General features: G+C 34.1%; 1 protein-coding gene across 1 annotated transcript; it reads right to left on the reverse strand.

Moving 5' to 3' along the window:
- Positions 1-6,540: 6,540 nt before the first annotated feature.
- On the reverse strand, positions 6,541-10,874 carry LOC135223633 (uncharacterized). Its single transcript, XM_064262261.1, has 4 exons — positions 10,512-10,874; positions 9,212-9,324; positions 7,812-7,826; positions 6,541-6,981 (listed from the first exon to the last, which is right to left on the reverse strand). Exons 1-4 carry the CDS (start codon positions 10,852-10,854, stop codon positions 6,874-6,876), a joined length of 579 nt encoding a protein of 192 aa, XP_064118331.1. The 5' UTR covers positions 10,855-10,874; the 3' UTR covers positions 6,541-6,873.
- Between the last annotated feature and the right edge of the window lie 5,762 nt (positions 10,875-16,636).

Here is a 16,636-nt window from a genome sequence, read left to right on the forward strand (position 1 = left end):
CGAGGAACTTGGTATATAAATAAAAATCGGATAAATTACACTCACACACACACACACACACACATATATATATATATATATATATATATATATATATATATATATATATATAATATAATACATATATATCTATATATTATATATACTTATATTATATATATATATATATATATGTGTGTGTGTGTGTGTGTGTGTGTGTGTGTGTAGGGAGAGAGAGAGAGAGAGAGAATTATCGTTAATAAAGTTATTTTGAACGGTACCAAAACCTTGATGGCATTCACATCCTCTAGGACACAAACATAATTGTGCGTAAGCAATAAAGTAAGTAGCCTTATCAAAGCCTAAATTAATTCAAGAAAGAGGAGGTTAAAAAGAGATAGTTCCCACAAACTTCGGATACAATGGAACCCAATGGAAATCCAGTGGAAGTTACCTTTAACAGTATCTCATTGACGGATAGTCGGACAGACTGTAATTGACCTTATGGATAAATGAACTTGACGCACTATGAACTTTTTCATTCCGACTCCGGAGGTAGTATTTTGTTTCATAAACTATGATTAAGACGCCAGATGATTTTTTTTATTCGATGTCAGTTACCAGCAGAGTTAACCGTTTTTGCGATTTTTTACCAAAGATAAAATCATTAACACTTCCCTTTGAAAACGATTACCCGCAAAGCACAAGAATGAACTTCCGTTTCGTTGATTGGTGTCATTTGAAACGGCAATAAAATTCAATGGTCGTTAAACTTTACGGGAAGATGCGCATCGAAAGGAGCTCAGGTATTTCGGGATAGTTCTTGTGCCTCTAATCATCGCTGACAAGCCCATTGCCCAATTCGGTGCTTTCCACGTAAGGTCAGCTGACTTCATCCGTGAACCCGAGTTTCCCCCTTCAGTGTACTACTGTGCTCTCGTCTGCATAAAGCTCCTAAATCAGTTATAAACATGGAATCCAGGGACGTGAGGCAGGTTGTGTATTGTTCCCAAAGAACTTCAAACTTTATTTCTGAAGGCGTAAATTCTAATTTCAACAAGATTAATCAGAACAAGAACCAGGTTATGTCAGCCTCCACACAGAATGCGAGCTTTCCTGCAGGAGAAGTCTTTTACGTGAACTGTATACCCACTTCAGTGGAAGAACTCGTTCTTATGAACTGGGGTTTACAAAAGAAAGTGTGTGTCTTCCACCATCCACGTGGTACGGTGTATTACTATTACCCTCCTCTTGATGGTGTTTATTACATTGTGGGGTACGATGGGAATTTCTACGGTACTGAACACGAACCGGTGACGACCGAATACCCTGTCTGGAGAGCATGTGAACACCCAAGCGACGATTCATCAGATTCTTCGAACTATCTTCCAGGTATGGCAGCTGGTAATGCAGGTATATATCTAGGCGAAGAGCTACCCGTTGGAGGTCCCATCAGATTATCTGAGGAACAGTTCAGGTGGAGCCGCAAGTCATATTATACAAGAACTGCTGGATATCCAGGTTAAGATCCTGCCACTGTTTTTCCGTGTAACTTTGGTGGGGCTTCAACGCTTTTGACTACGAAATTTTGAAAAGCTACGAAAAGTTTTTTGTTGAATGACTTTTTCATCCCTTGCTGTCAAGAGGAAACAGAAGAGGTGCAGGCCTAGACAAAATCGACGAAGAGCTCAATGAGAACCCGTCACTGGACTCGTGGAGGGGTTTCTTGGTTCAGTCAGGGTTTTTCCAGAAATCGTCTGAAGTTTTCGTGACAGCGACTGACGTTCTGCCGTTACACCACCCCAGTGTAAAGGCTTCACTAGAAAAATTTGTTTTGTCTGTTTGTGATTTTTATGTTTACCTGAAAACCAAATCAGTCTTTCGGATTTTTATTCTAATGGCTAACGATACTTGTTATTTTATGATATTCTGTAAAAGTTTATTTTAGAAGTATGAAGTAGGCAAGGCTGCTTCATTTAAGATTAACAGTGATTTTAAAAATATAAATTTTTGTAGGTAGGTGCTTGAATAGACATAGTTCAAACTTTTCTGTTATTTTTAATGTTTAAACATATCTGGTGGTTTTTATGTTACTCTATCAGCAGACAATATAAATCTTTAAAACAAATCTTGGATCTTTAAATTCCTGTGTAATTCTTTTCTGTAACATCCTAATGAATGTTGTAGTTACATTACAATATAATGCATGAGGTTTGCATAATTTTTATTATGCATGAATTTATTGAACATTTTTTGATTGTTTGAATGAGGCCGTTGGTCAATTACAAAAGTAAATAACGAAAACTATTCTAGTCGTATTTTGTTTTTGCTGAACGAAAAGAGGAATAGTTGAAAGAAGCTTGTTAATGGAAGTCCTCTTTCTGATTATTAAGGGTAATGAAACTTGTGAACCATGTGCTATATATGGCTAGTCTGTATCCAAGAAGGCGCCTACTTAAATCTCCAGAGAGGTCGTCCACAAACTTGGTATCTTAGTTCCTCGGAATACTGTTGTCCATAGATAATTATATTTATATGTAGAGTTGTTTATCGGCCGTCCATCCTTCCTTGACTACTAAGCTAACAGTATTTTCCATTTTCCTTAACGAATATGCTTGGACTAAATAGGTTTGCATAAAAGTATATAAAACACGAAAGGTGATTTGCCTATCGTGTTATATCTATCAAAGTCTGTAAACTTTAAACACTAATTTACATGAAATCCCAATTACTGACTAAAATAAAGTATAGGGTAACTTAAAATATCTAACTCATTAAGGCAAAGTAATTATACTTGCTTATAATTCTTTTTATTTTCCGATATGCATACAATTTCAATGAAAGTCTTGAGCTAAAAACATCACGTGATTCCCATAACCTTGTCTACATGAGAAATATTGTCTTCGTCGTCTCTACACTACAGGAGCGCTCTTTTCCCTGTAACTGGACGGGCCAGGAGTCATCTTGCTGCCGTTGTGAACAGTAGCAGTCTGCTGCAATCAAATAGAGGGTTTGAAGGTACTTAGAAAATTAGACTTATTTTCATACCTTCTTCCTCTATTATAGCTGGAGTATATGCTTTATTTCAAATTCGAGTTTAGCCATTGTTTCTTAAAAGTACCTTGGCATTATTGGAAAATTAATAAAATATCACAAACGCAAAGATGTAGAGGCTTTATCAAAAGAATAAGAAACTGACTAACCTTAGCAGTTCTGAAATAAAAAAAGGAAAAAATACCATTAGATGTCAACTGGGACGTTTAAATAAAGTAATTTAATGTTGGACAATGTGATGAAAAAATGAAGGCCATAAAGAATTCACAAAGGTTATTGTCATTGTTCGTAAGAAAAAAGTTAAAAAAACCAACAGTTTATAGTTTAAAGGTCACATATGAACTGCAGAGTGAAGGAAAGGCCATTGGGATGTCACACAATATCCTAGAGGTCCTACATCTACGAACTTAACAGAGCTTAAACCACCTCTTCACCAAAGCTAGGACCTTTCATACATACATACGTACATACATACATATATATGTGGAAAATTTGGAAATAAATATAATCATATAAGCACAGAATTATTAACCTCATTTTGAATAGCATGGGCCAACTATGGAACTTAATTACTTACGAAAGGATTACGCTGTAGAAGACCAGGAGTGTGCAGTGGTGAGAAATGAAATCAATGAATTAGTTTTTAGTTATCTATACTTAATGAGAGAAAACTTAAATCATGGCCTTTATTTACTGAAGCAATTACTTGTCATTTTCACATTAACTTTGATGTTACTTGAAGCCAAAATATTTTTAACCAACCTATATTTACTCATAATCTTCACCCTGGTATTATTTTACAATAGTTCCAACTAATTCTATAATAATTATAGTATTATAGATGCATTTGGCATAAAAAACAAACTGTCACTGAATATTTTTTGGGGAAATTCACCATATCCGAGATATGAATGTATATATATAATCACCATCCTCGAAAAATTTCAAAGTGTTTTTGTTTACTTTATCACGGACACAGTTTGTGCTCTGATGCGAGTTTGTTTATGTTTAGAACTTGAATTGTGGTTCTGACGCGAATTTTTTGCCCGTTAAAATTGCATTGTGGGTGGTTACGTGTTGTCTAGGAGTCACGTGACCTGGTGAGAGACTTACAGGTGTCAGATTTTTTCTCTTGTCATTTGGTTCAAGTCGTTCATAGAGCTAAGATATGTCCAGTCTGTGTTCGTCTTTTAACTGATTATTTTCACCTAATTCACATTTCTATGAAAATTAGACAATCTATTGATTTTTTAAGACAGCGTGGAGTGTTACCAGCAGCAGTACAATGTTTGAAGTGTAATAAGCAGTGTAAATTTAGAAAGGATAAAAATATTTGGCGCTGTACTGGTTATGTTTCTGACAAAAGACTGAAAAGAGAAAATATTGTTATTCTACTGTAAGTGATCGGAGAGGCACATTTTTAGATAATGTTAGATTGCCGATAAGGAAAATGCTGATTTTTCTTTGCCAGTCTTTAAGTGACTTAGAAACATCGCCCTATTGTTAAATATTTGAATATCTCATCAAAGACCAGTGTTGACTGGAGAAGTTTTTGTAGTGAGATGACTCAGTTTTGGTATAATAATTCAGAATCCCATCGGTGATATTAACATCGAAGTCGAAATAGATGAGAGACTAATTACTCATAGTAAATACAATACAGGTCGCCCTCTTACCCAGTTTTGGTATTTTGGTGGTATTGGGAGAACATAAAAAAAATTCTTTGTCGAGGCATTAATTGATCCTGGTGCTGACAATCGCAAAGGTGAAACTTTAACTCCTTTAATTAATCATTACATTAAACCAGGCTCTTATTATCTATAGTGATTCTTGGCGTGGTTAGAGTAAAATTAGTTAGAATGGATGCACTCATTTTCAAGTTAACCACGCAGAAAATTTTGTTGATCCCAAAAATCGTAACATTTACACACAAACTATTGAACAATTGTGGCTAGTTATTAAGGAGTGGATTAGAAGGCCTGGTATTGAAAAAATGGTTTTTGAAACTATATCTTGCTAGGTATTTATTCATTAAGCACTACCAAGATTAAATTTTATAAGCTTTTTACCAAGGGAATAATTTTCTGATGAAGACGACGACGCTGTAGATGAGCCACAACCATCAAAACGTTTGTGTCCATCCGATTAAGGTAAATTTATAATTTTCTTTTAAATATTCATATTGTAACATGATTTACCTCCTGTAACCCCTGTAGCTAGTGCGCGCAGCGAATTATTCCCGCTTGCCAGTGCACATGGGGGGATAAGGTTTGGGGATGTTAAGCTACGGTACACTAGCATATTTGTATATTTGTAATGAAAAGTTAAATGAGTGTCTGAAATGAAATACCCTTTCACAGCCGGAGACAAAACTTCTTGATAAAAACTGACTTTGAATTTAAAATTCAGTTTTATTGTTCTTATAATATTCATTACAAACGTTAGATCCTAAACAACAATATTGTTGAGTCATAGCAGTTCTTTTTTGGTAGACGAAGCCTATGGTTACTTACTATGCAATTCTGATGGCATTTGGGAAAAACAGGAAAAGATAAAGATTAGCATGTTTTTAAAACATATCACCAAGGTCACTTATTTGTGAATAAAGCTATCTCATGTTTCAGCTGTTTTTGTAACATCGCTATCATTAGTTCAACTATTAACCTCACAAAACTAGTACCTACTTCTCTCTCTCTCTCTCTCTCTCTCTCTCTCTCTCTCTCTCTCTCTCTCTCTCGCCGTCAGTGACCTTAATAATTGTGACGAAAAAAACTCCAATAATCAATTAAACAAACTCTCTCTCTCTCTCTCTCTCTCCGTTAAACCTTTTAGATGTAAAAATGTTAAAGGTAAATGTAAGAAGCTTTATTTCATTCCAGATATATATATATGTGTTATATATATATCTATATATATATATATATATATATATATATATATATATATATATACATATTATATATATATTTAATATATATATATATATATATATATATATATATATATATATATATATATACTATGTATACTTACAGTATATTGCTGCCTAACGTACATAATAAGCTAAAATAATTAAGAGAATAATTGAATAATTACCTTCTGTTATCCCAAATCCATAACGAGGCATGGCAAGAGGTAGAAATTAAAGAAAGTATCTATCACTATTACAAACTATGCGTTCCTATCTGTCTTTACTCCTGACCTGCAACATGTTTATCTTTGGTAACGCACACACCGATATATATATATATAATATATATATAATATATATATATATATATATATATATATATATACATATAATATCTATATATATAAATTATAATACTATATATAGTATATATACGTGTGTGTATGTGTGTGTATGTGTGTGTATTGTATATGTATATGTATATATATATATATATATATATATATATATATATATATATATATATATATATATATATATATATATATACATATAATACAATCAGACAGTGTGAGGTTCTATGCCTTTAATTTTATCACTAAAAATGACATAAGTGCCTGTGTAAGCTATAATCTCTTCTTTAATATGACAACAAGTAACATTTATATAAATGTGATGTAGTGGGCAAAGCAACTTCAGCACATTATTTATAACAAACTTTTGTGGACATCAATATCGTATAAATATAATTAGCTGTGGCTTCCAATTTGAACTTTTCCTAAACTTTTAAAAAAAAGCCTTGTTCCACATACCCATAACACTAAAGCATAATGTCTAAACAATAAAGAATATAAGTAAAAATACTATTAGGAAAGATGTATTATACGTATTCTCAGAAATGGAAGGTAAAAGTAAAATAACAGATTGTTTCATCTCATGGAATCATTTTTCGACATTTTGATTCTAAAAGGTTTCTTTGGCGCACAGCCAAACTTTGAAATTGTTAAAATAATACTCACAACTTTTCCGTGGTTAATCTGAAACAGAAATAAGGTTATTATTCAAAACAGAATAGGAATAATGGTTAACCAAGATTTGCGATTACTCAGTGTACACAGGAAATTTCTAGAGAATGGTATTAACAATCGACTAAGTTTTCCATACCTCTAAGTATTAAGAAAGAGACTAGAAAATAATATTAATAATCGAATGCAATTTGTAACTAGGCTAAACACTGAGAAAACTGGTACAGAAAAGTATTGATAATCACCAAAGCTATGCAATCACTGCAAGTATTGAGGAAATTAATGCAGAATGGAATTAATAATCAACTAGGCTTGCGAATACCCTACATGTAAGCACTGAGTAAAATGATGCAGATTGATATTAATAGTGAACCAAGCTTCGCGGTAACTCTTAGTATGAAGCAAAATGATACAGAATGACATGGACTGTTTCCTCGGCGTTGCAAAAGACTGTGGAGTTATGAGAGATCTCTGCTGGAACTGAAAGACAGTTGCGATAATGAATGCGTACGTGAAATTGGAGAATGACGAGTGTCTTGAAGATGGAATATCACTTACTTTGTTGAATGAGAGGAGAGTACACCCATGACAAAAGAAGTGAAAACATGTATATTAGGATGCAGTTTACTATGTCAAAGTTTGGATTTGCTAGTCCACTTTACGAAAAATAAAAGGAGGTCTGGAAAGAGAAAACTTTAGCAAAGAAAAAAAAAACATTTTTACCACAGTATTGTCCACCTAAAACAAAACAAAAAAGCTCATATAATATCATTTCTCATGCTTCTTCCTTATAGAATACTACGAGGTCACCATGGATTAATATAGTGCAACGAGATACTTACTGTTCCTGGGCTAGTCTGTGAAAAAAAATAAGATCCATTTCATCAGCTGTTATTAGTCGACGTAAAGTCCGATTTTAATTTATTTAAATAACCGCTGGGTATGCACATAACTACAAAGTACATGGTATTTTCCTTTATGTAGCGTCTTTTCTCTCCTGACTAATTAATATTTGGGTGTTACAGCCACTTTCCAACCAAGGTTGAACGCAATTGTTTGCTAGATAAAGCTAAATGAGACGACACTATAGCCTTGACTAGAGAAGTGAAGGTTATGAAGCAGCCTTTCATTATCAGTGAAAACGCAACTTTTTTGTTGTGATATACAATACCAGATGTTTCGAATACTCCAATATACCTGCGCTTTTTCTAGGCCGTACAAAACCCAGTGGTTTTATCGTAATTTTTTTGTAAGAGAAACTAAACCTGATCACTTAAAACGAAAATCTCCTTAACCATTTCCAACTGGACACTGGGTGATGAGGTCAGCCTTTTACGTGATTAGAGGCATAGATACAAACACTATCAAATTCATTACATAAAAAAGCTACAAATCCATATCCTATTGTTTTATTCAGCAACGCGTTGATTCATTTCGAGAGTAATCTTTGGTAAGACGGATTTTATTCTCTATTGTTTCACATCGTGGCAATGGAAATTTTGCGAGAAAATCAAAATTTCAAACGGAAGAGCAAATGTACCATTAAGAAATAAAATAAATAAGAAAAATGGTTCCCAGGTTTTACTTACGAATAAAACTTTCCGTTTGTAAATGATTCAACTTCATAAGTTGGAAAAGTAAAACATTTTACAGGACCGTGAAATACAGGTGGACTGTATGAAACGGACAAGAAGTGGTTATTTTAGTAGCGATGCCTGACACCACCATCATTATCAAGAAGATAAAGCGCGCAACCTCAGTTTTTATTTCCTAATGAGTAATGAGGCGAGGTGTTGCCATTGGAACAATGAAATCTTGATTTACTGTTAATTAAATAAAGTATAACCACAATATGTGAAAGGAGACTCACTAACGAGTTGAAACTGATTGCAGAGTAAACTGGCCATGGCATAAACATATGAATAAGGACAAGGGAATCGCTAATCTTTAATGATTATGATATCATGGGTAATCTGAGGATTTCATGCCAACAATGGCAGAAGATTCTTCTACATATCGGCTCATAGTGCAAGTAAATAAACAATGAAACCCTTTCTCTTGTTTTTCTTTTTTTTTTTTTACTTTAACATTCAAACAATAAGAATGAACTGTTTAAGCTTTATAAACATTAACATTGATCTCTCGTTAACATTAACACTGATCTCCCATTTATATATGAAAATATGTTTTAGAGGGAAGACTAGCGCGGCAGTCCTCTTGACAATTCGATGACAAAACTTACGCGTTTCTTGAGGAGACTGAAACTCGAGCCATCTGAGGAGAATCTTGATAATCTGTTGTTATTTAAGGCAAGCAAAGCTGCAGCGACGGGAATGTTTCCCTCGGAGAGCAGTTCTGAAACAAGTAACACCCATGTCACACAGTCTACTGCTGTGGGGAACTAGGAATGACAGGGACACACACACACACACACACACACACACACACATATATATATATATATATATATATATATAATATGTATAAATATGTATCACCTACACGCATTGTTTCCCAGGTAGGGGTCATTTCAGATGACTAAATAAAGGAAAGTAAGTTATTAAACGACTAGAAATATTGTTCCAAGCAAAATTTTGAGCATTTTTAATAAGCATACAGCCATGTCTACATGTACTTTGTCAACACATTTTGAACACGAGTAACCGTGCTAATGCTTTTTGGTAATAAGGACTATTTGAAGGTTAGTTCTCGTGAATAAATGTGCACATACGGGCATGATTTACACCAATAAAAGAAATTAGAAATCAACCAAAATTAGAAAGTGCGTTCACTCAGTTTTGTAACTAAATTGTCAATCAGGATCAAGGAATTTGATTAAATAGAGACACTACTTCTTTCCAATGTGGTTTAAGAAGATTTTGCTGTCGTCAGAATAAAAGAAAATTATTACTCTCAATTTGGAATCGCGAAATCTTTCAAATCACCTTACTGAAGAGTCTTCAATAAAATTCTCTCTCTCTCTCTCTCCCTAGGCTCCCATTATTCCAATGAAAACAGAAACGAGGGTTTCAATAAAACAGAAATATTAAGTTGTGTTACTTTACATAAAAATAAACATAAAATAAAGACAAAGAGCTGAACAAATTGTCTGAAAATATCCTCTAATAACGAAATATATTTATCTCAAGAGGTCATCAGAGGTTTTTATTTATCAGCACTTATAAAATAAACAGCTCACCTCCTCGTTGTAGAATAAAGGAACGATTCCTACGAACATGAGTTTTACTGGTGTGTGTGTGTGTGTGTGAATACGCAACTTGATCTCACCACGATCAAATTCCTATTCCTTCTTTATAAAGTGAAATATGCATCCATATATAATTCTTATCTATGTGTAAAAACCATGGTGAACTCCACGTTTAAGTGTCACAAATGCTGAAAAAAAAAATGCAGGGCAGCATGATGTCGCGTAACTCGTAGAGTCATAGATTTAGAGAGGATCTATATCTAAGGCGCAACTGAACAACCGATGTATCGAGTCAAGATCAGTTGTAAAATTTTACAATCGAAAGTTTACTCACCTGCAAGAGAAGCTAGTGGCGAGTCTTCGACTAGTGAGTTCTGTTCGCTTGCCAGTAAGGCGTCGTCCAGCGTCAGGAGCGGGTACTGGTACCCCTGGACTGCGGAGAGCGGAGTGACGAGGGCCATCAGGATGTTGACACCGCAGAGGAGCAGGGTGGCGGAGGACAAGATGCGGGCAGGCGCTAGGAAACTTCCTTCCATCGTGTTTGCAGACGAGAGGAGATGGCAATGCCCATCGGAGGAGCTGTGCGTCCCTTTTAAGGGGAACTGAAGACCACGCCTACAAGGATGCCTACTACCCCTCCCCCCATACAAAGGACATCCGGCTCCACCATCCATCATCGTCTAGAAAAATAATGAAAAAAATCCTCTCCAGTTGTGGCCTACAACAAAGGGTCCATCAATTAAGGAAAAAAACTGTCACGAACGACTCTTCTCTGAAGCTAATTATCTTGCGTTTGTCTCAAGTAAAGAATAATAGAATAGAAAATTGTGACGTGTATTCCAAACATGTTATATGTCACAGACATTAAACCGTAACGCTACAGAAAAATATAGAAATAGTTTTTTCTTGAATTCACCACAATGCCTTCGTTACTCGGCTAGAAAGATATATTATATGGAATAATGTGTGTAAAGTAGTCTTTATTTCATCACGCCCAAAATAATCATAGTTTCTCACACATTTAGGTATCTTGATATGTATTGTTCGATAACGCATTTTTGTAACTGTATAGTTATTTTCCAGTGCATTTCCTGCAAAATGGAACGATCTGTTTACCTTAACTGTAGAAAAATGTTGACCTTAAGATGTTAACACAACAGGAACAAAAAGAGCAACATAATATTAAACATAACATATTCTTCCTTTGTGAATTTGCTGAAGAAATGTCTTTGATATCGTATCCGACTACGACCACACTCACGAGAACTTCATAACAATCAGAGGCATTGCCGGGCAACGAGAGATCAAAATAACCTCACCAAATACATTTTCGAACACTTTTCTATCGCGAGCAACACCCAGGGAACTATCAATAGTGAAATAATGGTTTAAGGTTAATAATCATCTTTCGTGGACATGAAACTCGCCAAAAAGTAATATTTTCTGTGAGTTTGTTTTTAAGCAGAATGGTGATAGATTATCCTTATGATTAAAAGGATAATTTTAAAATGCAATATCTACCAGAGGCTATGACACTCGAAATTAAGTTCTGATACCCAAACTTTGATCATACCTAGAAACGCACCGAAGCCCTAAGATGAGGCGACGCTAGATGACGTGGACAAAACCAGGTATTAATTCTGGACAAAACAGTCTGATAGTAGATGAACTTCGTGTTATGTTTAGTGTCAAAATTAACTTAAAACTGTAATGATATACGCTTCCTGTACATCATCACCACCTCCAACACTGTGACGCAAAGACCTCTGAGAAATTCCGCCATTCAGCTTTCATGCTCTTTATCTTCCGCAGCTCTCCACTCATCGGTGAAATGAGAACGAAAAAATGGAAAAGAGGAAAACATAAACTTTGAAAATCTAAAGGGAATTTTGAGGACATGTAAGAGAAGAAACTCTGATAAAACTATGCTTATGGGCAGAGACAGAGTGAAGACAGTGAATGTTCATAATTGAGTAGTTGAAAGCCTAGAATATTTCTTTGTTGGTCATTATACAGTATTAAAAACAAGTTTAAATTTACGCAACAGATGGGAATATACAAAAAACTGAGAGGGAGGATCACCTTAGAAAAAGAATGGATTAGAATATGAGAAGAAACAAGAGATTAAGGAGGAACCTTTAGCAAATAATCTTGTAAAATTCTGGAAGCCAGTTGAAGGAAAATTATTATTGAAGTAAAACAAGTGTAATATACAGATATAATATAATATAGATATATATATAATATTTGTAAAACTATATAATTATAATCTTATATATATATATATATATATATATATATATAATATAGATAGATAGATAGATAGATAGTATAGATAGATAGATAGATAGATAGATACAGATAGATATATGCAATGTTAATATATCTATTTCATATGTTAAAGACATAAGATATGTAAACTGCTGAATTTATGTTAAGTACTTGTCACTTGTATATTACCGCACGACCCATTTTCAAATAGACCCTTGCACCTGTTACCCGCAATTTAGTCAGCAAAAATGCTCACTTCGGTTAATGAGACAGTGGGAGCCAAGGTCTAGGTGTGTTGCTAAGCACAAGTCCGGCACCCGATTGGCTTAGAGTCGAACGCAAACCTCTTGCAGGAGTTTTTAATCCTTCCTTCTTCCAGTAGGACCTGTTTGGAACTGAATGTCTCATACCAGTGTTGTCACTCTGAAGTGAGCCAAATCCCACAGATATGATAATTTTTCACCTCAGAAATCCACAATTACCACAAAAAAAATCTCACAAAGATAGAAACCAAACTGAAGTGCATGCAGTATTTTTACTGTATGAAAATTACAATTTCTTAACAATTTAACATCAATAGAATAGAAAACCAAAAACAAATTTACTTTAATCTTTTTAAGAAAGAAAAAAATATTTATATAGTAAATTACGTGCAAAATAAGCAGAGTAAATCAAAATTAATTGTATCCACTCAGACTCGGTCTCAAGAGCAATAATCTTCATCTCTCAGCTCACCAGCATCTTTACCTTTTGCACTGAAATTTTTTAGCATATCAATGGCTCAAATTTTGTGCAAGATTCAAAATGATGAGATAGTCCATACCTTATCTGCAAAATTGCTTCCACTGACCTAACACTCAGACGATTTCTCAGTTTAGAATGAACAACATTCATTTGCGAAAATATTCGCTCAACTGAAGCGTATGAAAAAGGAAGAAAAAGTAGTGCTAATGCAAGAACAGAAACATTTGGAAACATTTTTTCTCCCGCAGAGTTTCTTCCCTCACTTACCACTGCCCAAAAATCTACATTACCTAGGCAAGTCTGAGGCCACTCCGTAAGTCCAATAGCACTCCATTCAATCTCCAAACCATCTATATCTTCAAATGTTGACCTTTACTTAGCACCAATTAGGGCAATAGATTCCTTTGCCGGGGATGTAGCTATGAGAGGGTGAAACCTCTTCATCATAAGTAGAATATCAGCATTTTCTGGTAACTTTTTTGAACTTGAGTTACGAGTTCCATCACAAAGGTTTTACAACGCTGTTTTACACAGGTCACTTTATCCTTGTTCACTGCACAAGCATTAGAAAATTTGATGAAATCATAGCCATAGCTCAAATGTTCGAGAGGCAAAATATGATCAAGAAATTTGAGATGAGGCAAGTTCTCATCTGAACATTTTGACAGGTGACTTGGTTCCACTACAATCTGCATAAGGCAGCGATACATCGCGATGAGAACTTGCGTAATATTCGTTACATCTAACATTCTTTGACTGAAATATTCTGTTAACCTTCACAATATCATTCAGTTTTTCTAAGAAATAAAAAGTACAGTTTGCTTTGGTCATCTTTGTAAACATTACTTTAAATTATGGATGTGTGACAGCATTCTTTGGAGGAGGACAATTCAAAATGAAGTTTTAACACTTCCACAGATCAATAATTACTTTTACAGCCTTCAACCGTGCTAAACATCTTGTAGTAACTAATCCAGGTACTTTTTTTGGAAGTGTGTTTTCCAGCACTTTGTAGATATTTTGATACTCTTTAACTCTCAAGGGATATGAAGAATAAACAATTCTATCTGAAGCATACCTATACTTTAGAGTGGTGGAAATAAGTTCCTATATGAGATAATCATAGATCAATGCGAAAAAAACACCTTGGATTCTGCAAATAAAAGAGTAACCGCAAGCTTTAAAATTAAGCAGTTAAAAGAAATCATCAACTACTGGGTCCAATCAAAGTTTTATTAAAGGTATTTGGTTAAAATGACTCGAACAAATAAAAGTTTTATTGATTGAGGGTAAGCAGTTTAAAGAAATGACAAACGACTGAAAAAATGGCTTTGAGAAATGTGACAACATAAATTAGAAAATTTAAGAAAAACATCGAAAAAACTTGGTAACACTGAAAAAACTATGTTGATTAGTAGGGCTAGATTAGGCAGGCCACTCAGTCGATCTGGTCGTACGATGAGAACTGAGTGGGAGGAGACTCCGAAAAAATGACTGACTGCAAACTCTCGTTGCTGCCCGGTCTGAACAAAGTAGTCACTAGTCAGTCAACTCTTAAGTTGGTAGCCATACAGTTCGGACGTGGCGGAGGGAATGTTTGATAATGAACCATATATACTCACTGTGCCGTTGCAGCCAGTATAACAATAAAAAAAAAGGCCCCGAAAAAGAATATTGGGTCAATGATTGGTTGTTGAAGAGAGAAAATATTACATTTATTGCTTTTAAAGGGAATGCATGTAGCTCCCAGGGATTACTATGATAAACGTAAGGATAGACGAGGCAACATTCAATTTTGTAGGAAGATAGTAACTGTCGTGCAAAAGGACACATGCATGACGAAATCAACAACGCCCTGTGAAAGCCCAAGTGCCACATTACGCTTCATAGCGACTGACTGTTCTTATCAAGATATAATATCGCACAAAGCTCTTGGAAGAGTCATACTGGAGACATGTTAAACTATTTGGACAACACTCTGCAAAGGCTACATAATATCAAAGATAAATAAAACTCATGTATACATAGTTGTATCTTTGATATTAAAATAAACTAGCTTTTAGAAACTCAAAATCATTGACTCTTCTGCAAATATACCAAACAGTTTGTAGTGTATAAAATTAGTATAGGAAATTACAAAAGTGAAAAGGTAATAAATCTTTGTGTAACCAGTCATTACACTACACTATTTCGCAATCAACACCAAGTACCTACAAGAAAAATATAACGGTGTGAGGGAGGTTTCATTACCTCTCATTATGATTTTAAATCATATATCATTTAGGAACTTTTTAGCATATATTCTTATTTCGTTTATTTTCTTATTTTTCTTTTACTTTTGAATATAACTGATTAAACGTCCTGAGCAAGGCACCAATTTTTGTTTTTGTTTTGATTACTTTACGCATTGTATAATATACATTACTATTAAACATACACACACACACACACACACACACACACACACACACACACACATATATATATATATATATAATATATATATATATATATATATATATATATATATAGTCATATCACATTTCCGTGATTCATATACATATATCGAGCTACAATGTCATTTAATATCTAATTCGCTCTACCTCGGAATTAATATATTTTCATATATTAACCGAAGGGGAATTTTTTTCTCGATAATAGACTTGCCTGGACCAGGGCGCGAACCCATGGATCCTTTCAAATCCAGGAACGTCAGTGAAGTCTATTATCGAGAAAAAATTCCCCTTCGGTTAAGCATATATGAAAATATAATTAATTCCGAGGGTAGAGCGATTATATATTAAAGGACATTGTAGCTCGATATATATATAGATAATTATATATAATATATAGATATAATAAATATATATATAATATATATATATATAATTAATATATATTATATATATATATATATATATAATATATATCTATATATATATATATAATATATATAATTATATAATTAGTATATAATATATATATATCTTATAATATATATATATATATAGATAATATTATATATTATATATATATATGTATGTAAGGGTTACATTCAAAGGGATTTATATTCCTATATAAATAATCTAATGACCTAAGGGGTCACTGTTGAAATAGCAAGGAGTGTGATAAAGGTTGATAAACAGAATGCAAGTTAGGTTTTGGCTTATTGAATCAGCAACGCCCTGGTTTGCATTTGCCTGTGATAATCAAATCCATTGTTGTGTCAGACAGGTCACAGTGCTTTCGCCTGAGAACCTACTGACCTATAACACACAGATGTCTACGTGACTTCCTCTCACATGTTCGTCTGTCTGTATGTTATGTATGCTGAGCTAAGCTGTGCTCTCCTATGATTTGTAAATGCATTTGTATCTCAGAACTCTACTTCCCCTCCTAGAATCAGGTTCTCCTAACCACCTTCTTGTTTCTTACTCAAGAGAT

This window comes from Macrobrachium nipponense, chromosome 20, assembly GCF_015104395.2.
Source record: "Macrobrachium nipponense isolate FS-2020 chromosome 20, ASM1510439v2, whole genome shotgun sequence".
Classification (NCBI taxonomy): domain Eukaryota; kingdom Metazoa; phylum Arthropoda; class Malacostraca; order Decapoda; family Palaemonidae; genus Macrobrachium; species Macrobrachium nipponense.